Here is a 26,389-nt window from a genome sequence, read left to right as displayed (position 1 = left end):
TCATTTGATTGTAAAAATATTTTTACTTGATAGATAACCCAAATTAGTAGGTAGAATTTTTCTAGTGATGTGGAATAAAATATCGAGTATGCACCATTAGATGATTCTTCAGGTGCATTTTATGAATAGATGTGAATTCTTAGATGAGCATTCTTACCCCCTAATTCTGCAATGAAGTTGTATATCCCTTAATATATGGTTGTCATGTTACACTTAGATTAAGTTTTCATTTAGATATAATTGAAATGTTATATAGATGTTTCTAATTATGCAAACTGGATTTTAAAAAGTAAGCATAAAGACACGAGCATAATAGATTCAATAATTTTATTACCTCAAAATATAACATTTTAAATGTTATAAATTAATTTACTATTCATTTTTTAAAATACAATGCAATGTTGGCACTGTGTACAAGACACTAAAAGAATGAGATTTGAACTTAGTAGACCAGTTGGCTGGGCACAGTGGCTCAGTCCTGTATTTCCAGCACTTTGGGACACCAAGGGGTCAGATCACCAGAGATCAGGAGTTCAAGACCAACCTGGCCAACGTGGCGAAACCCTGTCTCTACTAAAAATAAAAAAATTATCTGGGCATAGTGGAGGGTGCCTGGAGTCCCAGCTACTCAGGAAGCTGAGGCAGGAGAATTGGTTGAACCCAGGATGTGGAGGTTGCAGTGAGCCAAGATTGCACCACTGCACTCCAGTCTGAATGACAGAGCAAGACTCTGTCTCATGTCTCAAAAACAAACAAATAAACAAAAAAAAAAAAACAAGCAAACAGAAAAAGAGACAAGTTATGTGACTCATTAATTATCCAGGTAATAATTAAAAAGAGTGTATAAGACAGAAAATGACTTGAATGGAATGTTATGATGTCATTGATAATTTGATGTCAACTCACCCACCCTCCCAACTTAATCACAAATAATTTCACCTCCAGTTTTCAGAACAGTCATGAAACATGCAATATAAAGCTTTATTATACCTTTGATTTAACTGTACAGTTAGTACCAATTTGATTTATGAGTGACAAGCCAACAAAACTTTGGTTATGTTTTATTGCTTTTTAAAATGAAGATCAAAGGAGAACATTCAGGTTGTTACCAGCACATAAAGAGCCATGTTAAAAGATTTGAGACCAATATTATATTTTAGACTCTCTTTCATTACAATTGATGGTAGGGAAAGAAATAAAATGTTTTATACATTAATTAAATTTACTAAGACACAGTCTTAACTGATCTCCATAGCTATTTCAGCATATCCATTTTCTGTGTTCAAATTAATCATATGCTAAATGCCATCACACACTAAAATTTGTTTTCCTGAATGCACAGGTACCTCTGTTCTACAGGTGACAGCTACTGATGCAGACGACCCTACCTATGGAAACAGCGCTCGGGTGGTTTACAGCATTCTCCAGGGACAACCATACTTCTCCGTGGATCCTAAAACAGGTTAGTGTGTTTACACATACCTTGCATGCAAGTGTTTGCTACAGTAAATTAAAAAGCAAAGATTTTTATTTCTATATGTTCTTTTCTGTCAGATAATATTATTGTAACCTGGTTTTAACATATCCTCACTTTCTCTAAAAAAAGTAAAGAAATAATTGAAGATAAATTAACTGCTTTCTCTATTATGTTGATTATCCATTATTTATACCCATCCAAGAAAATGTTACTTATCCTTCAATATTTCTGTAACACTTAAATAATCTCTGTTTAAAACAAATATGGCATATTACATACATTGAATGAGATTTTCAAATATATTATTTGCTCTACTTATATATTAGTTTTAATTATTTGCTGAAAGGGTAAATGGTTCTTTGAAATTTTTCTACATTAATTTTGCTTGTCACATAAATTGTCAGATATATATACATACATATATATATAATTGTATTATATTGGGGGATTTCTATTTCTTGAGCTGGTAATATTTTCTATGAGTAAATATTTCAGCCCTCAAATGTTGTGTTATGTTAAAAAACAAACAAACAAGCAAACAAAAAACTCAGAATAATGCCAAAGACATAAATACCTTTTCAGGAAAAAACTATAAATTCTGCTCTCCTATTTTTTACTGGCCCAAACAATCATATTATATCAATCATATCATATGATGTTATATCACATCAATTATGTCATGTCATATCAGGCCAAACTGGTAATGAAGGCTGCTTAATAATGTATTATAGGATTTGCTACAGCAGCTTAATCCAAAAACCATAAAAGGCACATGTCCCCATTGAAAACCAATTTGTTGCTAAAAATTTGGTTAAGTAAAACCCATTTTTAGTTTAGACAATTGTTCAGTAGCAAACAAATCTCAAGTTTCTTTTAAATTTTAAGGATGTACACACTTAGGAAGCAAAGTAGAGAGAGATACAGGATGTTCCAGCAGCACCTTATGGCCTTTCTAAGTATGAAGTGCACTCTGAATCAGATCAGCATATGGCCTCTGTAGGTAAATGACCTCACAGCCACATAACTAATGCAGAAGGGAGCCATTTTTATTGTAAATATCTCTCTATACGTCTATAATTATATAACATATAACCCATTTTTTCGGAGAACCTTGTTCCATAAGCCTACAGATCACAGATTTGTTTACCAATGTGTTATGTGAGGTACATTCAACTAAAAAGATGTTATGGATAAGCACTTTCTCTCTGGCTAATACCACTAGACCGTTTACCAAGAGTTTTGCCATTATCATGTTTACAAGAGGCTTTGATTGGGTCACTTGCTTTCTTTCTTTTCCTGGAGTGCTCCAACATGGAAATACGTTGGCATGAATGGATCTCGGACATACTTGCTTAACTCTTTCTTTCTTTGTTATACCTTAAAAATAAAACAAGATAGAACATATATATAGAGAGAGAGATGAAGAATATATACATGATTATATATGTATATATATCCTTATATGCATTATAATTATAGAACAGATTCTAATACATAAAGTGAAAAATAGAAATTGGGGTATAATTAAATATATATAACTTTATATAACTTAAAATGAGTATAATATCTGCAGGTTCTGTTAGTTCCAAGGTATCACTTAATATTTAGGAAAACATGCTTATTAATCTAGTAATCTAAGTGGTGGCACAAAAATGTACATATTTATGATTACACATTATTATTCCATTAGAAGAGCTTAGAATTATTTGTAAAGCTTTTTAGTATTTGATGGTGATATTTCACATTTTGTTCTATTTTCCCAATGACGATTTTTCTTCAAATATGAAATAACTGCAATTCTCACTTTAAAATACACATATCTCTAGAGGAAAGAAACAGGAATACAAACTGTTTCAACCGCCTTATTTAGGATTATACAAACACACATGCATGCACATGTCACACAGGCATGAATGCATAAAGACATATGCACAGAAACATATGATATTCATCCATTAATGGTACCATACAAAGCCAGACATTTATTTATAAATAATGTTACAGTTACCTAATAGAATATTGCCATGTTATAAACATCCTGGATAAAAATTAAAAAAAAAATCTTTTACACTTTTTATGCATACAGTTGATTAACAAACAACAATTTTGTGTGTTCATGTGTCTGAATGTGAATGTTCATATATGTTGTGTGAGTAAACACACGTATGTGTATGCACTTGGATGGATAAATCAGGTCACTGAGAGCAATGCTTTAATAGTGTTGGACTGCCATAGTTTGTGATTTGGGGAAGCAAAAAATCGATAACATAATATGAAAATACAACATGCACTCATGTATATATATTATACATAAGTGAATGCTTCATTAAACAACAAAAAATGTTTATCTCAAACATAAATAGGCTGCTATTTAAATGTTGCTCTACAAAATTTTCTTTGTTCTTGCATTTCTTTGTTTCTTTCTTCAGTGCTTTAATGTATTGAATAAAATGCATGCCTCCATTTTGATATGTGTAAATATTGCTATAATACTGGCTAATGCATCATGGGAACCTATGGGTATCTGTCCTACTAGGTCATTAAGGGACAAAAATGTTTTTAAAGGTCTTTTAAATGTGCAGATATCTTAGAGAGTTAGACAGTTATCTGTAGAAAGTGCTAGTGGGGTATAAAATAAAATGTTCAATAGTCTTCACAAACAACAAATTTGGCAATTTGTGCTTAAAAGCCCTATTACTATGCAATTAAACATCATCAGAACTAATGAATTTAGTTGAAATTGTGCAGAAAAGTTACTAGAATAAAATACAAACATACTAAAAACCAAAGAATCAGTTATGTTGGATGAAATGTTATATAAGAAGTATGGAAATGGTAGTCACTTGTAATGGTGTATATTAATAGTATCACTTAATTCCATTCCCCTAATTGTCATGGCTTCATCTTAGCATGTTTCCAGTTATTTTCACTGAAGCCCAATCTTAATAAAACATAACATTGACCCCACAAATTTTAGACTTCTGAGTGCTTACGACTAAAATCAATCTTTGGATTTCCTTGTTTCCATGATATATTAAATTTTATTAACCATTGTGATCTTCTGGAGACCTTGGCTTCCTATTTTGTAAACCATTTTTGAATAGCTGTATCCAGAAAATGAATTGTGTAGCTGCTGAGTTACTATGTGACACAGAATTGAATTAATAATGTCTAAATTTAAAAAAAAATATTTCATTGCACTTTAGGTTCTAGGGTACATTTGCAGAACATGCAGGATTCTTGCATAGGCACATGCATGGCAATGTAGTTTACTGCCTTCATCCCCATCACCTGTATCTGGCATTTCTCCGCATGTTATCCCTCCCCAACTCCCTACCTCCCCCTGTCCCTCCCCTAGTCCCCCCAACAGACCCCACTGTGTGATGCTACCCTGCCTGTGTCCATGTGTTCTCATTCAAAACCCACCTATGAGTGAGAACATGCAGTGTTTGATTTTCTGTTCTTGTGTCAGTTTGCTGAGAATGATGGTTTCCAGGTTCATCCATGTCCCTACAAAGGACATGAGCTCATCGTTTTTATGGCTGCATAGTATTCCATGGTCTATTTGTGCCATATTGTCCTTGTCCAGTCTCTCATCTGTGGGCATTTGGGTTGGTTCCAAGTCTTTGCTATTGTAAACATTGCTGCAATGAACATACGTGTGCATGTGTCTTTATAATAGAATGATTTATAATCCTTTGGATATATACCCAGTTATGGGATTGTTGGGTCAAATGGAATTTCTATTTCTAGGTCCTTGAGAAATCGCCACACTGTCTTCCACAATGGTTGAACTAATTTACACTCCCACCAACAGTATAAAAGTGTTCCTATTTCTTCACATCCTCTCCAGCATCTGTTGTCTCCAGATTTTTAATGACTGATATTCTAACTGGCAGGAGATGGTATCTCAATGTGGTTTTGATTTGCATTTTTCTAATGACCAGTGGTGATGAGCATTTTTTCATATGTTTTTTGGATGCATAAATGTCTTCTTTTGAAAAGTGTCTCTTCATATCCTTTGCCCACTTTTGAAGGGGTTTGTTTGTTGTTGTTGTTGTTTTTCTTGTAAATCTGTTTTAGTTCTTTGTAGATTCTGGATACTAGTCCTTTGTCAGATGGGTAGAGTGCAAAATTTTTTTCCCATTCTGTTGGTTGCCAGTTCACTCTAATGATTGTTTCTTTTGCTGTGCAGAAACTCTGGAGTTTAATTATATCCTATTTGTCTATTTTGGCTTTTGTTGCCAATGCTTTTGGTGTTTTGGTCATGAAGTCCTTGCCTATGCCTATGTCCTGAATGGTTTTGCCTAGGTTTTCTTCTAGGGTTTTTATGGTTTTAGGTATGATGTTTAAGTCTTTAATCCATCTGGAGTTAATTTTAATGTAAGGTGTCAGGAAGAGGTCCAGTTTCTTCTTTCTGCACATTGCAAGCCAGTTTTCCCAACACCATTTATTAAACAGGGAATCTTTCCGCATTGCTTGTTTTTGTCAGGTTTGTCAAAGATCCAATGATTGTAGACATGTGGTATTGCCTCCAAGGCCTCTGTTCTTTTCCATTGGTCTATATCTCTGTTTTGGTACCAGTGCCATGCTGTTTTGATTACTGTAGCCTTGTAGTATAGTTTGAAGTCAGGTAGTGTGATGCCTCCAGTTTTGTTCTTTTTGCTTAGAATTGACTTGGCTATGCGAGCTCTCTTTTGGTTCCATATGAAGTTTAAGGTGTTTTTTTTTCCAGTTCTGTGAAGAGGGTCTTAAGTAGCTTGATGGGGATAGCATTGAATGTATAAATTACTTTGCGTAGTATGACTATTTTCACAATATTGATTCTTCCTAACCATGATCATGGAATGTTTCTCCATCTGTTTGTGTCCTCTCTTATTTCCCTGAGCAGTGATTTGTAGTTCTCCTTGAAGAGTTCTTTTACATCCTTTGTTAGCTCTATTCCTAGGTATTTTATTCTCTTTGTAACAATTGTGAATGGCAGTTTATTCCTGATTTGGCTCTCTTTAAGTCTGTTATTGGTGTATAGGAATGCTTGTGATTTCTGCACATTGATTTTGTATCCTGAGACTTTGCTGAAGTTGCTTATCAGTTTCAGGAGATTTTGGGCTGAGACGATGGGGTCTTCTAAATATACAATCATGTCATCTGCATATAGAGGCAATTTGAATTTCTCCTTTCCTAATTGAATACCCTTTATTTCTTTTTCTTGCCTGATTGCTCTGGCTAGAACTTCCAAAACTATATTGAATAGGAGTGGTGAGAGAAGGCATCCTTGTCTAGTGCCAGATTTCAAATGGAATGCTTCCAGTTTTTGCCCATTCAGTATGATATTGGCCATGAGGTTGTCATAAATTGCCTTTCTTATTTTGAGATATATTCCATCAACACCTATTTTATTGTGAGTTTTTTTTTTTTTTACCATAAAGTGCTGTTGAATTTTGTCAAAGCCCTTCTCTGCATCTATTGAGATAATCATGTGGTTTTTGTCTTTGGTTTTGTTTATGTGTTGGTTTACATTTATAAACTTGCATATGTTGAACCAGCCTTGCATCTCTGGGATGAAGCCTACTTGATCGTGATGGATAAGCTTTATGATGTGCTGTTGCAATTGGTTTGCCAGTATTTTATTGAAGATTTTTGCATCTATGTTCATCATGGATATTAGCCTGAAGTTTTCTTTTCTTGTTGAGTCTCTGCTGGGTTTTGGTATAAGGTTGATGTTGGTCTCATAAAAAGATTTGGGAAGGATTCCCTCTTTTTGGATTGTGTGGAATAGTTTCAGAAGGAGTGATACCAATTACTCTTTGTATGTCTGGTAGAATTCAGCTGTGAACCCATCTGGACCTGGGATTTTTTTTTTTGTTGATAGGCTATTAATTGCTGCCCCAACTTCAGTCCTCGTTATTAGTCTTTTCAGGGTTTCGACTTCTTCCTGGTTTACGCTTGGGAGGGTGCAAGTGTCCAGAAATTTATACATTTCTACCAGGTTTACTGATTTATGTGCATAGAGTTGTTTGTAGTAATCTGATGGTAGTTTGTATTTCTGTGGAATCTGTGGTGATGTCCCCATCATCGTTTATTATTGTGTCTATTTGATTCTTCTCTCTTTTCTTTTTTTTAATCTGGCTAGTGGTCTGTCTATTTTGTTGATCTTTTCAAAAAACAGCTCCTAGATTTATTAATTTTTGAAGGGTTTTTTGTGTCTCTATCTCCTGAAGTTCTGCTCTGATCTTAGTTATTTTGTGTCTTCTGTAGCTTTTGAGTTATTTTTATCTTCCTCCTCTAGCTCTTTCAATTTTGATGATAGGGTGTCAATTTTAGATCTTTCCTTGCTTCTCTGTGGGCATTTATTGCTGTAAACTTTCCTCTAGACACTGCTTTAAATGTGTCCCAGAGATTTTGGTATGTTGCATCTTCATTCTCATTGGTTTTGAAGAGCATCTTTATTTCTGAATTCATTTCATTGTTTATCCAGTCAACATTCAACAGCCACTTGTTCAGTTTCTGTGAAGTGGTGTGTTTATGAGTTAGTTTCTTAATCCTGTTTTCTAATTTGATTGTACTGTGGTCTGAGAGAATGTTTGTTATGATTTCTGTTCTTTTTCATTTGCTGAGGAGTGATTTACTGCCAATTATGTGGTAGATTTTAGAGTAGGTGTGATGTGGTGCTCAGATGAATGTATATGCTGTGGATTTGGGGTGGAGAGTTCTCTAGAGGTCTATTAGGTTTGCTTGGTCCAGATCTGAGTTCAAATCCTGGATATGCTTGTTAATTTTCTGTTTCAGTGATCTGTCTAATATTAACAGTGGAGTGTGAACGTCTCCCACTATTATTGTGTGGCAGACTAAGTCTCTTTGTAGGTCATTAAGAACTTGTTTTATGTATCTGGGTGCTCTTGTATTGGATGTGTATATATTTAGGATTGTTAGCTCTTCCTGTTGCATTGATCCTTTTACCACTATGTAATATCCTTCTTTGTCTCCTTGACCTTTGTTAGTTTAAAATCTATTTTATTAGTGACTAGGATTGCAACTCCTGCTTTTTTTGTTCTCCATTTGCTTGGTAAATCTTCTCCATCCCTTTATTTTGAGTCTATGTCTATCCTTGCAAGTGAGATGGGTTTCCCGGATATAGCACACCGATGGATTTTGACTTTTTATCCAATTTGCCACTCTGTGTCTTTTGATTTGGGCATTTAGCCCATTTATATTTAAGGTTAAAATCGTTATATGTGAATTTGATCCTGCCATTTTGTTGCTAGCTAGTTGTTTTGCTCAGTAGTTGACACATTTTCTTCATTGTATTGATGGTCTTTACCACTTGGTATGTTTTTGGAGCGGCTGATACTCGTTGTTCCTTTCTATGTTTAGTGTTTATTTCAGGAGCTCTTGTAAGGCAGGCCTGGTAGTGATGAAATCTCTGGGCAATTACTTGTTCATAAAGGATTTTATTTCTTCACTTATGAAGCTTAGTTTGGCTGGATATGAAATTCTAGGTTGAAAGTTCATTTCTTTGAGTATGTTGAATATTGGCCCCCCACTCTCTTCTGGCTTGTAGGGTTTCTGCCAAGATATCTGCTGTAAGTCTGATGGGCTTCCCTTTGTAGGTAACCCAACCTTTCTCTCTGGCTGCCCTTAGCATTTTCTCCTTCATTTCAACCCTGGTGAACCTGATGATTATGTGCCTCGGAGTTGCTCTTCTTGAGGAATATCTTTGTGGTGTTCTCTGTATTTCCTGGATTTGAATATTGGCCTGCCTTGCTAGGTTGGGGAAGTTCTCCTGGATAATATCCTGAAGAGAGGTTTCCACCTTGGATTCATTCTCTCTGTTGCATTAAGATACACCTAACAAAAGTAGATTAGATCTTTTCACATAATCCCATATTTTTGGAGGCTTGGTTCATTTCTTTTTACTATTTTTTCTCTAATCTTGCCTTCTCATTTTATTTCATTGAGTTGATCTTCAATCTCTGATACCCTTTCTTCTTCTTGGTTGAGTCAGCTATTGAAACTTGTATATGCTTTGTGAAGTTCTCGTGTGGTGTTTTTCAGCTCCATCAATTCATTTATTTCATTCTCCAAGTGGTTGATTCTCGTTAGCATTTCATCAAACCTTTTTCAAGGTTCTTAGTTTCTTTGCATTGGGTTAAAACATGTTCTTTTAGCTCAGAGAAGTTTGTTATTATCCACTTTCTGAAGCCTGTTTCTGTCAATTCATCAGATTCATTCTCTATCCAGCCTTGTTCCCTTGCTGGTGAGGAGTTGTGATCCCTTGGATGAGGAGAGGCATTCTGGTTTTGTGTGTTTTCATCTTTTTATGCTGGTTTCTTCCCATCTTTGTGAATTTATCTACCTGTGGTCTTTGTAGTTGGTGACTTTTGGAAGGGGTCTCTAAGTGGATGTCCTTTTTGTCGATGATGAAGTTATTTCTTTCTGTTTTTTAGTTTTCCTTCTAACAATCAGGCCCCTCTGCTGTAGGACTGCTGGAGATCCACTCCAGACCTTGCTGGCCTGGGGATCACTTGCAGTGGCTGCAGAATAGTAAAGGTTGCTGCCAGTTTCTTCTTCTGTTATCTTTGTCCCAGAAGGGTACCTGCCAGATGTCAGCCTAAGCTCTCCTTTATGAGGTATCTCTTTGGATATATGGGGCCAGGAAGCTGCTTGAGGAGACAGTCTGTCCCTTATAGGAGCTCAAGTGCTGAGGTGTGAGCTGCATTGTTTCTTTCAGAGCTGCTGGGCAGGTATGTTTAAGTCTGCTGCAGCAGAACTCATAGTTGTCTTTTCTTCCCAGGTGTTCCATCCGGGAAAGGTGGGGCTTTATTTATAAGTTCCTGATGTGCTGCTGTCTTTTTTGAGAGATGCCCTCCCCAGCAAGGAGGTAACCTAGTCAGATTCTGCCAGTAGAGGCATTGCTGAGCTGCTGTGGGCTCTGCCCAGCTGCTGTTTGAACTTCCCTGCAGTTTTGTTTACAGAGGTATAGTTGGAACTGCCTCGGTAATGGCAGTCTGCCTCAGTAATGGTACACTATCTCTGTAATGGTGGACTGCCTCAATAATGGCAGATTGCCTTGGTAATGGCGGACTGCCCTTGTAATGGTGGACTGCCTTGGTAATGGTGGACTGCCTCAGTAATGACAGACACCCTTCCCCCCACAGAGCTGGACCATCCCGGGTCCAGCTGTGCTTGCTGTGAAACTGTCAATCCAGAGCGTTTCAGATTCCTGGTCTTTGTGGGGGTGGGACCCGCCGAGCCAGATTACCTAGCTCCCTGTTTCAGCACCCTTTTGTTCAGTTGAATGGGTGACTCTGTCTCCCAGGCATTCCAGGAGCCAGTTGAAATGGCTGCCCAGATTTGTGGGAGTTTTTGTGTGGAGACCTGCTGCACCGGCTGAAACAGTCCTGCTGGAGACTCATGGCTCTTTTCTGTCTGGAAATCTCCTGGTCTGTGGGCAGTTAAAACTCATCTGGAAATGCAGTGATCACTCACCCTCAGTGCTCTCACTGGGAACTGCACTCCAGAGCTGTTCCTATTCAGCCATCTTGGATTGTCTGAATTTTTTTTACACTGAAATCTTATTTATTAGTATAGTGAAACCTTTTGTGAAAAATATATTGTTTTAAATTACATTTGTTAAGATAATTATTTTACAATTTGTGCTCAGTGTATACCAACAAATGACAAATGTGCATTTAAAAGTGTCCTTTACCATTTAAAAGGTGCAGGGGACTATGGTGATAAAAATAAAAGAAATGTGCTATTTCTAGCTAGATTCATAGAAAAAACATTTTTTACAATTATTAAAGAAGACATTTTACTAACTAAGGAAACAGTAAAACCTAAGTAATGTATTTTGAGGAAGGCCACTGAGGGAGAAAGTCATTTTGAGTGATCAGAAAATGAAATTCAAGAGAAATCTGGGATGATGGTTGTGTATTAGCACAACTCAAATCTCAGCCCTACTTCAGTTAATATAGTGTAAATTGAGTTAAAAATAAATTAATATTTAAAGGTTTCTATGTCTCTTCAGAAACATAAAATTTTTGTCAGGTGGTGACTGCAAAAGCTGAATGATCAAATTCCTACACAAGGAAACTAGTTCCCATAACTTAAGTCTGAGATAGAGCCAGAAATCTACCAGGTATAATTCCAGGGCCTTAGAAACAGAAGGGAAACATTCCATTTCCTTACAGAATGGAAGGCCAGTGTGTAGTTTTTAAGTGGACATGAAAATCTCTTAATGCTCATTACTTTCATGGCCATTTGATGATTCTCTGATTGCTGTTTCATAGTTATCAACTTATGAACTACTTAACATTATTTTTGTTAGTGCATATAACTTAAATCATGTCTGTGTCTGTTTCATACAAATATATTGAATCTTCCCGATGACCAATTCAAGAAGCCTGAAAGCCTAAATTAAAACCTGATGTCAGGAAAAACAAAGGAGCATACTGTTTACAAAATCCTAGTTAAGCCCCCCTTACAATAGTTTATATTAGTGAATATTGGCTCTTTTGACTGTAATTAACATGAAATGTATAAATCATTGACAGTCAGTAACAGAGTTCATAGATTTGTATAAATGGTTCTTATAGTGGGTTTTTCTCACATGCCCAGTAAGTATTATTGAGCCATTTATTTATTTTCATATTTTCATATTTATGTTTTAAACTCATATATCATTTTTCATGCAATCTTTACATATCTATATTAATTAATGTAAGAATATTTATTATAAAATATGCCAGTTGAAAACATTTATGCTGATACATTCTACATTTAATTGTCAGGTACATAAAAATAGTAAGACCAGACAGATTATCTTTGTTTATATACTAAGAGCATACCACATATTCTTTTACCAGCTCTCCTAGTGTATTTTGGTACTTTAATTATTTCTGTTACATGATATTAAAATGGAATAGACATTGTTTATATACTAAGAGCATACCACATATTCTTTTACCAGCTCTCCTAGTGTATTTTGGTACTTTAATTGTTTCCGTTACATGATATTAAAATGGAATAGACACTGAACTTCAACTATTCTGTCAATCAAATTCTTTTGCATTAATAATGTCTATCTCAAAGGGACAGAACACTTAGCATCAAATAAAATTTTCTACACCTAATAATTACTATCAATTTCAAAGACACAGTCAGATTATTATTTATTTTGACATGGCACTATTATAAATTTAATGAAGAAACTGCTTACTTGACCTTTCCATCAAAGATTAGTATGCTATTTGGACTCATATTCTAGTTGAATTAATATGATATAAATATAGCATAAGTTGTATATTTCTCTGAAATACTAGGGTATATTGCAAAAGAAGCTGGTAATGCTTTGTTTTCAAATCCTAGAATACAAATTGATCAAATTGCTTAATTTTTTTGCTTGTTTCTACGTGTATAAACTTAAAATGGTAATGACTAAATATCATGGGAAAATGAGGACAATGCTTTTAGCCCAGTCCTTGGAAAAATATAGGACTCAAGTTATCTTATGTCCTTAAGATTGACAAGGGTCTGGCCCAGTGGCTCACACCTGCAATCCTAGCACTTTGAGAGGCTGAGGTGGGTGGATCACATGAGGTCAGGAGTTCAAGACTAGCCTGGCCAACATGGTGACATCCTGTCTGTACTAAAAAATACAAAATTTAGCCAGGGGTGGTAGTGTGCACCTGTAATCCCAGCTACTCAGGAAGCTGAGGTAGGGAAAATAGCTTGAACCTGGGAGGCAGAGGTTGCAGTGAACTGAGATCATGCCATTGCACTCTAGCCTGGGCAGTAGAGCAAAACTCTGTCTCAGAAAAAAATAAAAAGATTGACAAGAATTTCCATAAATTACCGCATTTTGAACCATTATGAGGATTTGAAATAGTCTTATCTGAAGTAGAAAAAAAGATTATTTTGTTCAAAAGAATTTTTTAGTTGAAATAGCTATATAAATTTTAAAAAGATAAGGTACCTTACTTATATGCAATTAAATTTCTTTCTAAACATTTTCAAGAAACCTTTTACAAACATGATAATTAAGAGAAATATACCATTAGAAAATTGTGAATGATAATCTATAAGGAGATAAAAATTAGACAATAAAATAATCAACCTCTTCGGAATTGACAGTCTTGACTCAGAATAGTGTCTCTAGATGAGGTACAGTGGCACGCTCTTTCTGAAACAACAGTCAGTAATGCAGAGATTGTGACCGACAACAACTGATTCTTCAAGATGATCTTTTCTTAACATTTTGTAGCAGAAATTAATCAGGTAGAAAAATAAACTCAGTTGAAGACCTCAATGAATTTCATAGGATGAAACTGAAAACAAGATGTTTCAACACTATTTCTGGAGTCTGCATAAAGTAATTAAATCCTTAACATTTTTTGGTTCTTTATTATCTCCCCAAATTTATTTCATTTCATTTTTGCTCAGTGACCAAAAATATTAAGTTTAAGAATGATTTCTATATATGCTTAAAATACTGTATTAAGCATCTCTACAAGTTCTATAGATTTTAATTTTAATTTTATATAATTTCATATGAAAATCTATTTCACAATAGTTTTCACTTTCCAAAGTCAGTATTTTATATTTATTAAAAGCTAAGAAGACAAAATATTTAAATTTTCATTTACAATATCTGCAGGAGGAAAGATTTCACAATAGAATATGCTTTGTCAATTTATCTTTTTATAGCTCATTTCTATTGATAATGATAACAATAATAATAATTGCTTGCACAAACAATTATACAGTTAGTCCTCACTTATTCATAGATTCTTGGAAACTGTAATTTTGACCATAATGAAGTATAATGACACCATATATTGCTTCCATCAATGTTCTAAGGAAATGAAGTTACAGAAATGACATTACTTGAGAACCTGCTGTATGTCCCTTCTCTTGTTATCACCATTTTAAAGAACCTATCAAAGAAATTGATAACTTAATGTACAAACATTTAAAAATAATTATGTTATAGCTTACTAACAGACAAAAATATTTAGGTAGTAATCATCAAAGCTAAGTAACGTGTTTCTCTTGGAAAAAAATAAATAGCTTCCAAGTAGTTCCTGAACTGCAGCAGGTTTTGTGAGGAAAAACGACACAAGAAAAAAAAGTCCCAATTTCTATAGCATTTGAGAAATAAAGGATTATTGAACTCCAGTAAACATTAGTAGTTGTCTATTTAATACCAACTTTTCATTTTGCCTGTCCCATCATAACTCTGATTTTATTCAGGGTAGTAATATATGCAGTTAAAAATCTAGATTTTTCCAACCTCCCTGTATCTGTTGACACTCCTCCAACCAGTGAGGCCACTGAGGTATTTCAGGAAAATTTTGAAATCTTTATAAAGGTGTCAATGCTACCTCAATTGACTTTACCATCTTCTGGACTTAAACATGTATTTTGTGATCATGTGACAACAAGCACACAAAGTGAAAGTTACATGGAGATTGCTGAAGGAAAGGACCTCAATGAAGTAACTCCAATTACATTAATTTATCTTGAGACACATACCCTGTGCTAACTGGTACCTGGGACCTTTGGGAGATGCATTTTGCAGACATATGAATAACCCTCATAGTACAATGCACTGTCCAGGAAGGGATTGAACTGGCTTACTGGGAATACGTCCCTTACTCTCAACCTGAATTCTATGAACCAGAGAGAGCACACAGCTCTCTCTCCATACATAACCACTTTAGAGTTTCAGTAGCAATGTCAAACTGCAAAAGGACATTTTTCACACTTTAAATGAAATATCAAACGTTATATTAGGTTTGCTACTTGGAGGAATCAAAATGAAACTAAATGTATTTTTCTCTGATACTCGCCTGAGAATACATATTTGGTAAATAATTTTATTGCCATCACAAAGTAGCAAAGTACTTTACAGACACCATAGATATCAGATAACTCTCCTACTCTGTGGCAAGATCATAGTGTCCTTTTGACATTAACAGAATAATATCTATCAAATTTAGTTGTGCTGCATATAGTTCTAACAAAACCAAATTATAGATCAGTGTTATATGCTAGTCAGACTATTCATTGTAGCCCTAGATGAAACCATTAAGATGGAATTAGGTTGAATTGAACACTTAAATATACGTTACGGTAATGTAAATTAAACTTGCATAAAGCTGTTAAGCAAACAGAGTAAAGAAACAGTTGAATCTACTTCTTCAAAAATAACACCCGTTCGTCAAAAAATTGACCAGCTACTACCAGAAGAGTAAAAAAATCATCTAATTCACTATAAAATGGTAGTTGTACCTTTACGTATCAAAAAGATAAGAATCAATATTGGTCAATTGCAGAGTGTCTTATACAATTTCTTCCTAATAAAAGACAAATTTGTTTAATCTTCTTCTTTTGTGACTTCACTCTATGCCTCCTGTATGGTCTCAATAGTAACTATTGAGAAAAAAATACTGGGAATTATGTTTTAGCCAATAGCCTGACAAATATATTAGCTTTTAATATTATTTAATTTATTGTCAAATATTAAATCAATAGAAAATAAGAAATACTGTGATTGTCTCCTTTAGTTTTTAAACCTGATTAAACATAATTCATGGTATATAATCACCAAGCTATTTGATTTTTTTTCATCACTTTAAATTTATTCTGAGGTAATTTATCCCCCTGCCATAGGATTAAATGTACTGCAATCTCATTGATTTCCCTAGATTCTTCCCTAACCCAGTATCTTAGATATCTACAATGAAATCTAGAAAACATTAGAATATTATTAATGTTCCACAATTTTTACCACTATATATACACATATATATAGAAAATACATATATATAATTTCCCATTCTATATATATACATATATAGAATACGCACACACACACACACACACACACACACACACACACACACATATATAATTTTTAAGCTCATACCTACCGCTATGTTTCAACCAAGCACTGCTTCTATGTTATTTTTTCACTTAGGCTATTACCCTTCCTGGCATGCCCTTCCCAGGAAAACTTACGCTTCGATGGTTGATTCCCTGGACTCTTAGAACTGATCTCTCCAATCTTTGAGTAACATTTTTATATTCCTCATAAAACATAGCAGTAGCCCTTTTATTCAGATATTTGTTCTCTACTCTGAGAGCTCCATAAGGGCTTGAATACCAAAGTGTTACTGTTGCTTTCCACACCAGGCCTTCCTAGGTGCTTTACACACAGTAACAAATTTCTAATTATCTATATATTCTTTTATTCCTATAAATTTGAGGGATACATGTACAGTTTTGTTGCATGGATATATAGTGGTAACGTTTGGGCTTTTAATAAGCACCCAGAAAATGTACGTTGTACCAATTAAGTAATTTCCCATTCCTCACTCACTCCCACCCTTCAGAGTCTCCAATATCTATTATTCCATATTCTATGTCCATGTGTACACATTATTTAGCTTTCACTTATAAGAGAAAACATATAGGATTTGACTTTCTCTTTCTGTGTTATTTTACTTAAGATAATGGCTTTCAGTTCCATCCATGTTCATGCAAAAGACATGATTTCATTCTTGTTTATGGCTGAGGAGTATTCCGTGGTGTATGTATACCACATTTTTCTTTATCTGTTTTTGTTTTTTGAGACAAAGTCTTGCTCTGTCACCCAGCCTGGAGTGATGTGTCAGGATCTTGACTCACTTCAACCTCAACCTCCTGGATTCAAGTGATTCTCCTGCTTCAGCCTCCGATATATCTGGGATTACAGGCACCCGCCACCACACCCAGCTAATTTTTGTATTTTTAGTAGAGACAGAGTTTCACCATGTTGGTCAGACTGGTCTTGAACTCCTGATCTCAGGTGATCCACCCGCCTTGACCTCCCAAAGTGCAGGGATTATAGGCGTGAGCAACCACGCCAGGCCAAGACTTTCCTTTAAAATCCAAATAAATGTCTCGAGCTCCCATCCTATGCAGTTTGGGGAAAAAAAAGTCCCCCAACACCCTTCCTTTGCATAGTTGTGAATTAAGTGCCAGGCAATATTAGAGCCCCCACCATGGCAAGTGATTGGCTCATGGGTAATAAGAGAATTTACCAACATCATAGGTTTGAAAGGAAAGTTGTTTTTTGTTTGTTTGTTTGTTTGTTTGTTTGAGATGGAATCTTGCTTGTTACCCAGGCTAGAGTGCAGTGGCTTGATCTCGGCTCACTGCAACCTCCCCTTCCAGGGTTCAAGCAATTCTCCTGCCTCAGCCTCCTGAGTACCTGGGATTACAGGTGCATGCCACTACAGCCCAGGCTAATTTTTGTATTTTTAGTAGAGATGGGGTTTCACCATGTTGGCAAGGCTGTTCTCGAACTCCTGACCTCAGGCAATCCACTCACCTCGGCCTCCCAAAGTGCTAGGATTACAGGTATGAGCCACCGCGCCCAGCCGAAAGGGAGGTTTTATTAGTTAGAAAGGCTGCAGAAGAGTTCAGCAGGGAACTTCAGCAAGACAGGACTGAGCGCACCTTGGTGGATTTTTCCTTAGGGGTATTTGTAGATCTTAGAGCAGGAGCTTAAGGGTAATTTGGACCCTATTCACCACATAAGTCATAATAAATGATTACATTTGTAGACATTTTGGTGCCTTGATGTCAAGAAGGTTTGCACAGTAAGTCTCAACATACATGCATACTGTAGATCTATAGAAATTTTAATTACTTATACTTTTCTGGGAAGGAAGCCTGGGACCACGTGCTGGCTTTAGATAATAGGGAAGTCTCCTGATTTCTAAATTCCTCAGATAAAGAGTTTTGTCTCTGGATAATGTCCTTGTTGACCACCAGGTGATCTTTGCTCTCCTCAGAAAGGAGAGCTGAGAAGAAACCTGTCCACTGCTTGCCCAGTCATAACTCAATTTTATCTCTAGGGGCTACTACCTTTTCTCTATTCTTGCTGAACCATGGAGCCTTCATTGCCCCCAAGCGCTGTTAACACAGGACTTCTGGTGGAACTAGACTTTTTCTAAATGTTGAGAGAATATGGAAGATAATTGTGATCTACGAACAAAGGGGTCAACTTGAAACAAACACAATACTTCCAAATTCCTCATAACTCTGTGTCATAGGACACTAAAGCTCCTGGGTTTGTTTGTTTGTTTGTTTGTTTGTTTTTGTTTTGGGATGGAGTCTCACTCTGTCGCCCATGCCAGGGTGCAGCTGCATGATCTCGGCTCACTGAAACCTCCATCTCCTGGGTCCAAGCAATTCTCCTGCCTCAGCTTCCCAAGTAGCTGGGAGTACAGGTGTGTGCCACCACGCCCGGCTACTTTTTTGTATTTTTGGTAGAGGCGAGTTTCACAGTGTTAGCCAGGATGGTCTCGATCTTCTGAACTTGTGATCCACCTGCCTCTGCCTCCCAAAGTTCTGGGATTACAGGTGTGATCCGGCATGTCGGGCCAGCTCCTGTTTTATTTCATGAAGGTCTCATATTCCTCACTCTTTGGACCCATTTTTTGTTTGTTTGTTTCTATCTTTTCAGTGTCTTCCAGAATGTTCACAGAAACCCAAATATTTCTATGTGGAGAAATATGAATCATCTTCTCCTTTTGTTCACTGACACAAACAGGGCTTTTTATCCTTTATCAAGAGATATATATACAGCAGGGTTTTGTTTTTTTTTTCCCTCCAAGAGAAGTTGTCTTCCTTGGAGGAGCTATCTGATCAAACCTCAGTCACTTTTTAGAACACATAATTTCCCACTTTGCTAACTAGAGATTATCCCAAAAATACAAGATTTAAAATGTGATATTTTAGCCATAATTTTATCATTTTCTGTATCAGTATCCCCAGTTAGTAATTTTTATCATTTTCAATCATTTTATTAACCACAATTACTATTTGTCTTTTTGGGTTTTCTTGTTCCATGCTTATTTTTTCACTTACTTTTTTCTTTTTTTCTCACTGTTTCCACGCTGTGTTTACTTAACTTTATTGCACTTTCATAACAAATTTCTATGTCTTAATTTTTCCTCTGTATCTGATGGTAACTAAAGAGTTACACAAGTAAGGATTTTAAAGAAACTGTAATAGAAACAAGGCCCATAGACTTCCTGGGAGAGAAAGGAAAGCCCTTTCTACTGGGAATGTTCAGATACAAACACATGAACAAGCCTGGGAATCCACTGAAATTGACTGGCAGTCTGATTTGCCATCAGCATACCTGTGCTTACAAAAGACCCACAGGAGACTGTCATTCTTAGTTTGTGAAGCAGTCATCCGAAGCAAGAGCAAATGTATGCATTAAAAGAGACTGCTTTCTGCTCCCAGTCCTTCTTTGTATAGAAATTGTGCATGAAAACCTCAGAAAATTAAAGGAAAAAGTAATAGCCATTTAAATAACTTAAACAAAAATGAAATCTCTCTCTCTCTCCCAAAACCCTGTTTGTATACACAGAGAGACACACAGACAGATACACACATGGTCATGCCTTACACAAATATGTTTCAGTCAACAATGCACCATAATACAATGGTGGTCCCTTAAGATTGTGACATTCTTTTTTTACTATACCATTTTATGTTTAGAAATGTTTAGATACGATATTTCAGTTGTTTAGATATGTGCCATTTAACACATTGAGGTTGTTTGCTTCATGGGAATATAGCATGGATACTTTTAGAAAACAAGGGACTTTGCTTTGAAATCTTGGTTTGTAGGAAAAGTTGTACAGAGCTGTATTCACTCAGAACCGAAATGATTTTTATGGAGCATAAGATGATTACTGCTTTACAAAAATATGATAATTGTATTTTACACTTTCTAAAGTTGAAAGAGGACATAAGTATTTCTAGAAAAAAAGTTGTAATAATACCGAAATATCTCAAATGAATTGAATGTATACTAAAGTTTGTATACATTTAAGTGGTAAAGTACACTTTTGTTACATGGTGTAACATTCTGTACTGGTGAAGTCCTGGTTTTCAGTGTGATTGTCACACTAGTAGCTTACAATGTACCTAATAAGTAATATCTCATCACCCACTTCCAGTTTGGAGTGCTATTAGTGATATAGACATAGACTGGGTGGCTTAAACAAGAAACATTTTTCACAGTTCTGAAGACTGGGAAGTAAGATTATTGCACTAGCATGATGAGAAATCTCCTCCTGATTTATAGATGACTACTTTCCTGCTATGTCCTCAAATGGCAGAGAGAGGGATGGAGAGATAGAGAGAGAGAAACACACACACACACACACACACACACACACAGAGAGAGAGAGAGAGAGAGAGAGAGAGAGAGAGAGAGAGAGAGAAATCATCTCTCTCATGTGTCTTCATCTTCTTATAAGAGAACTGATCCCATTCACAAGGGCTTACACTTATGAACTAATTACCTCTCAAAGGTCCTGTCTGCAAATACTAACCAATTTGGGATTAGGGCTTTAACTTATACAATTTTGGGGACACAAACATTCAGTCAATAGCAGGTATGAAGTTATATCTTATTATATGAGCTGTGTTGTATAGTCAAAAGAACACTAAACTTGGATTCTGCACACCCCTTGGGGCCTGACTACATGTTTTTTGAAACATAGTTTGGAAACTTTAACTAGCCTTTTATAGAACCATTGCAGGTTATTTGGGAACATTGAATAAGACAATATGGATGAGAATATATAACCCAAAGCAAAATACGAGTGTTAATAAGAGATTAATAATGTGCTTCTAATCAGTGAATATGGCTGTGCTTGTGTGCTTATTGAATAGATATTGAATTAAAATGTTACATAAAAATCTTGATTACTTAAGTATTTTAGCATTAGAAATGTACACAAGGATTGTAATGGAATATAACTCATATAATATTTCAGGACAGAAGAAATGCTGATTACGGTTAAGCTAGTACTCTATTCTGTTATTTCAAAGGAAGGGGCTTCAATTATGTTTGGGAACCTAGAGAGAAGAAAAACAGACTGACACAAACATCCTAGAGAAATATCTTTTCAAGAAGTTACCACTATATCTTATGCTGAGGGCTTGCAGTTGCTAGTCAAACTTAGAATCAAACCTGAGATGGTGATCATTCCTGAAGTTTAAATGGTATAATCATCTATCCCAGTCTCTCCAAGACACAGATATATTGAATATCTCTTTCTTTCTCTCTTTCCTCCACATCTTTTCTCTCCCTTTCCAAGGTGTCATTTATGTAGACATTTTATTTTATTTTATTTTATTTTTGTGACTTTTCAATTAGCATAATGGTTTTTTTATTATACTTTAGTTTTTGGGGTACATGTGCAGATCACACAGGATTATTGCATAGGTACACACATGGCAAGGAGATTTGCTGCCTTCATCCCTCTATCACACACATCTGGTATTTCTCCCCTTATTATCCATCCCCACACTCCCCACCACCTGCTGTCCCTCCTCTAGCTGCCCCCGAACTGTCCACAGTGTGTGATGCTCCCCTCCCTGTGTCCACGTGTTCTAATTGTTCAACACCCGCCTATGAGTGATAACGTGGTGTTTGGTTTTCTTTTCTTGTGGCAGTTTGCTGAGAATGATGGTTTCCAGATTCATCCATGTCCCTATGAAGGACATGAACTCATCTTTTTTATGGCTGCATAGTATTCCATGGTGTATATGTGCCACATTTTCTTTATCCATTCTATCTTTGATGGACATTTGGGTTGGTTCCAGGTCTTTGCTATTGTAAACAGTGCTGTAGTGAACATACATGTACATGTGTCTTTATGATAGAACAATTTATAATTCTTTGGTTATATACCCAGTAATGGGATTGCTGGGTCAAATGGTATTTCTATTTCTAGGTCCGTGAGGAATTGCCACACTGTCTTCCACAATGGTTGAACTAATTTACATTCCCACCAACAGTGTAAAAGTGTTCCTATTTCTCCACATCCTCTCCAGCATCTGTTGTCTCCAGATTTTTTAATGATCGTCATTCTAACTGGTGTTAGATGGTATTTCAATATGGTTTTGATTTGCATTTCTCTAATGACCAGTGATGATGAGCATTTTTTCATATGTTTCTTGGCTGCCTAAATGTCTTCTTTTGTAAAGTATCTGTTCATATCCTTTGCCCACTTTTGAATGAGTTTGTTTGTTTCTTGTAAATCTGTTTTAGTGCCTTGTAGATTCTGGATACTAGCCCTTTGTCAGATTGGTAGATTGCAAAAAATTTTTTCCATCTGTTGGTTGCTGGTTTGCTCTAATGATTGTTTCCTTTGCTGTACAGAAGCTCTAGAGTTTAATTAGACCCCATTTGTCTATTTTGGCCTTTGTTGCCATTGCTTTAGGTATTTTAGTCATGAAGTCCTTGCCTATGCCTATGTCCTGAGCGGTTTTGCCTAGGTTTTCTTCTAGGGTTTTTGTGGTGTTAGGTCTTATGTTTAGATCTTTAATCCATCTGGAGTTAATTTTAGTGTAAGGTGTCAGGAAGGGGTCCAGTTTCTGCTTTCTGCATATTGCTAGCCAGTTTTCCCAACACCATTTATTAAACAGGGAATCATTTCCCTATTGCTTGTTTTTCTTAGGTTTATCAAAGATCAGATGATTGTAGATGAGTGGTGTTGCTTCTGAGGCCTCTGTTCTGTTCCACTGACCTATGTCTCTGTTTTGGTACCATTACCATGCTTTTTTGATTACTGTGGCCTTGTACTATAGTTTGAAGTCAGGCAGCATGATGCCTCCAGCATTGTTCTTTTTGCTTAGGATTGTTTTGGCTATGTGGGCTCTCTTTTGGTTCCATATGAAGTTTTAAGTGGTGTTTTCCAGTTCTGTGAAGAAGGTCATTGGTAGCTTGGTGGGGATAACATTGAATCTATAAATTACTTCGGGCAGAATGGCCATTTTCATGATATTGATTCTTCCCAACCATGAGCATGGAATGTTTTTCCATCTCTTTGTTTATTCTCCTATTTAATTGAGCAGTGGTTTGTAGTTCTCCTTGAAGAGGTCCTTTTCATCCTTTGTAAGTTGTATTCCTAGGTATTTTATTCTCTTTGTAGCAATTGTGAATGGGAGTTCGCTCAAGATTAGGCTCTCTGTTTGTCTGTTATTGGTGTATAGGAATACTTGTGATTTCTGCCCATTGAGTTTGTATGCTGAGACTTTGCTGAAGTTGCTTATCAGTTTCAGGAGATTTAGGGCTGAGACGATGGGGTCTGCTAAACATACAATCATGTCATCTGCAAATAGAGACAATTTGGCTTCCTCTTTTCCTAATTGAATACCCTTTATTTCCTTTTCTTTCCTGATTGCTCTGGCTAGGACTTCCAGCACTATATTGAATAGGAGTGGTGAGAGAGGGCATCCTTGTCTTGTGCCAGATTTCAAAGGGAATGCTTCCTGGTTTTGCCTGTTCAGTATGTTATTGGCTGTGTGTTTGTCATAAATAGCTTTTATTATTTTGTGATACATACTATTGATACCTAGTTTATTGAGAGTTTTTAGCATTAAGGGCTGTTGAATTTTGTCAAAGGCCTTCTCTGCATCTATTGAGATAATTATGTGGTTTTTGTCTTTTGTTCTGTTTATATGATAGATTATGTTTATAGACTTTCGTATGTTGAACCAGCCTTGCATCTGCAGAATGAAACCTACTTGATCGTGATGAATAAGCTTTTTGATTTGCTGTTGCATTTGGTTTGCCAGTATTTTATTGAAGATTTTTGTGTTGATGTTCATCATGGATATTGGCCTGAAGTTTTCTTTTTTTGTTGTGTCTCTGCCTGGTTCTGGTAGTAGGATGATGTTGGTCTCATCAAATGAGTTGGGGAGGATTCCCTCTTTTTGCATTGTCTGGAATAGTTTCAGAAGGAATGGTACCAGTTCCTTTTTGTATGTCTGGTAGAATTCGACTGTAAACCCATCTGGACCTGGGCTTTTTTTAGTTGGTAGGCTATTAATTGCTGCCTTACCTTCAGCCCTTGTTATTGGTCTATTCAGGGATTCAACTTCTTTCTGGGTTAGTCTTGGGAGAGTACAAGTGTCCAGGAATTTATCCATTTCTTCCAGATTTACTGGTTTGTGTGCATAGAGTTGTTTGTAGTAATCTCTGATGGTAATCTGTATTTCTGTGGAGTCAGTGGTGATGTCCTCTTTATCATTTTTTTATGCATCTATTTGATTCTTCTCTGTTTTCTTTTTTACTAGTCTGGCTAGCAGTGTATCTATTTTGTTGATTTTGTCAAAAAAACAGCTCCTGGATTCATTGATTTTTTTGAAGGGTATTTTGTGTCTCTATCTCCTTCAATTCTTTTCTGATCTTAATTATTTCTTATCTTCCACTAGCTTTTGAGTTTTTTTGATCTTGTTCCTCTAACTCTTTCAATTTTGATGATAGGATGTTGGTTTTAGACATTTTCATGCTCCTCATGTGGGCATTTATTGCTATGAATTTCCCTGTAGACACTGCTTTAAATGTGTCCCAGATATTCTGGTATGTTGTATCTTCGTTCTCATTGGTTTCAAAGAACGTCTTTATTTCTGCCTTCATTTCATTGTTTATGCAGTCTACATTCAGTAGCCAGTTTTTCGTTTGCCATGAGGTTGTGTGGTTTTGAGTTAGTTTCTTAATCCTGAGTTCTAATTTGATTGTACTGTGGTTTGAGAGACTGTTTGCTATGATTTCTGTTCTTTTGCATTTGCTCAGGAGTGATTTAGTTCCAATTATGTGGTTGATTTTACAATAAGTGCGATGTGGTACTGAGAAGAATGTATATTCTGTGTATTTGGGGTTAAGATTTCTGTAAATGTCTATTAAGTTTGCTTGGTCCAGATCTGCATTTAAGTCCTGGATTTCCTTGTTGGCTTTCTGTCTCATTGATCTGTCTAATATTGACAGTGGAGTGTTAAAGTCTCCCACTATTATTGTGCAGGAGTCTAAGTCTCTTTGTAGGTTTAAAGACTTGCTTTATGAATCTGGTTGCTCCTGTATTGGGTGCATATATATTTAGAATAGTTAGCTCTTCTTGTTGTATTGATCCTTTTACCATTATGTAATGCCCTTCTTTGTATCTTTTGATTTTTGTTGGTTTAAAGCCCATTTTATCAGAGACTAGAATTGCCAACCCTTCTTTTTTTTGCTCTCCATTTACTTGGTAAATCTTCTTCCATCCCTTTATTGTGAGTCTGTGTGTGTCTTTGCACGTGAGATGGGTCTCCTGAATACAGCACGCTGATGATTCTTGGCTTTTTATCCAGTTTGCCAGTCTGTGTCTTTTGATTGGGGCATTTAGTCCGTTTACATTTAATGTTAATATTGTTATGTGTGAATTTGATCCTGCCATTTTATTACTGGTTGGTTGTTTTGCCTTTTGATTGATGTAATTTCTTCATTGCATCATTGATCTTTACCATTTAGTTCTTTTTTGCAGTGGCTGGTACTGGTTTTTCTGTGTTTAGTACTTCCTTCAGGAGTTCTTGTAGAGCAGGTCTGGTAGTGAAAAAATCTCTCAGCAATTGCTTGTCTGTAAAGGATTTCATTTCTCCTTCGCTTATGAAGCTTACTTTGGCTGGATATGAAATTCTGGGTTGAAAGTTCTTTTCTTTAAGGATTTTGAATATTGCCCCCACTCTCTTCTGGCTTGTAGGGTTTCTGCTAAGAGATCCACTTGAGTCTGTTGTGCTTCCCTTTGTGGGTGACCTGACCTTTCTCTTTGTCTGCCCTTAGTATTTTTTCCTTCGTTTCAACCCTGGTGAACCTGACGATTATGTGCCTTGGGGTTGCTCTTCTAGAGGAGCATCACTGTTGTGTTCTCTGTAATTCCTGTATTTGAATGTTAGCCTGCCTTGCTAGGTTGGGGAAGTTCTCCTGAATAATATCCTGAAGAATGTTTTCCAGCTTGGATTCATTCTCCTCGTCATCTTCTGGTACAACGATCAGGCATAGATTAGGTCTTT

At 36.0% G+C, this 26,389-nt stretch overlaps 1 protein-coding gene across 13 annotated transcripts in view; it reads left to right on the top strand.

Moving 5' to 3' along the window:
- Positions 1 to 26,389, top strand: part of CDH18 (cadherin 18) — a 1,109,085-nt gene that overhangs the window by 843,743 nt on the left and 238,953 nt on the right. For 12 of the 13 annotated variants that reach the window (XM_064375899.1, XM_064375898.1, XM_064375888.1 and 9 more), the window contains one exon: positions 1,343 to 1,462. In XM_064375899.1, the coding sequence (XP_064231969.1) occupies positions 1,343 to 1,462 (120 nt within the window). The remainder of the gene's footprint in view (positions 1 to 1,342; positions 1,463 to 26,389) is intronic. The other variant, XM_064375897.1, reaches the window with a different exon arrangement.

This window comes from Aotus nancymaae, unplaced genomic scaffold (assembly GCF_030222135.1).
Source record: "Aotus nancymaae isolate 86718 unplaced genomic scaffold, 86718_ANA_hifiasm-v0.15.2.pri h1tg000014l, whole genome shotgun sequence".
In the NCBI taxonomy this organism is placed as follows: domain Eukaryota; kingdom Metazoa; phylum Chordata; class Mammalia; order Primates; family Aotidae; genus Aotus; species Aotus nancymaae.
The sequence above is the reverse complement of the archived record's forward strand: the minus strand, read 5'-3'. Positions and strand labels throughout refer to the sequence as shown.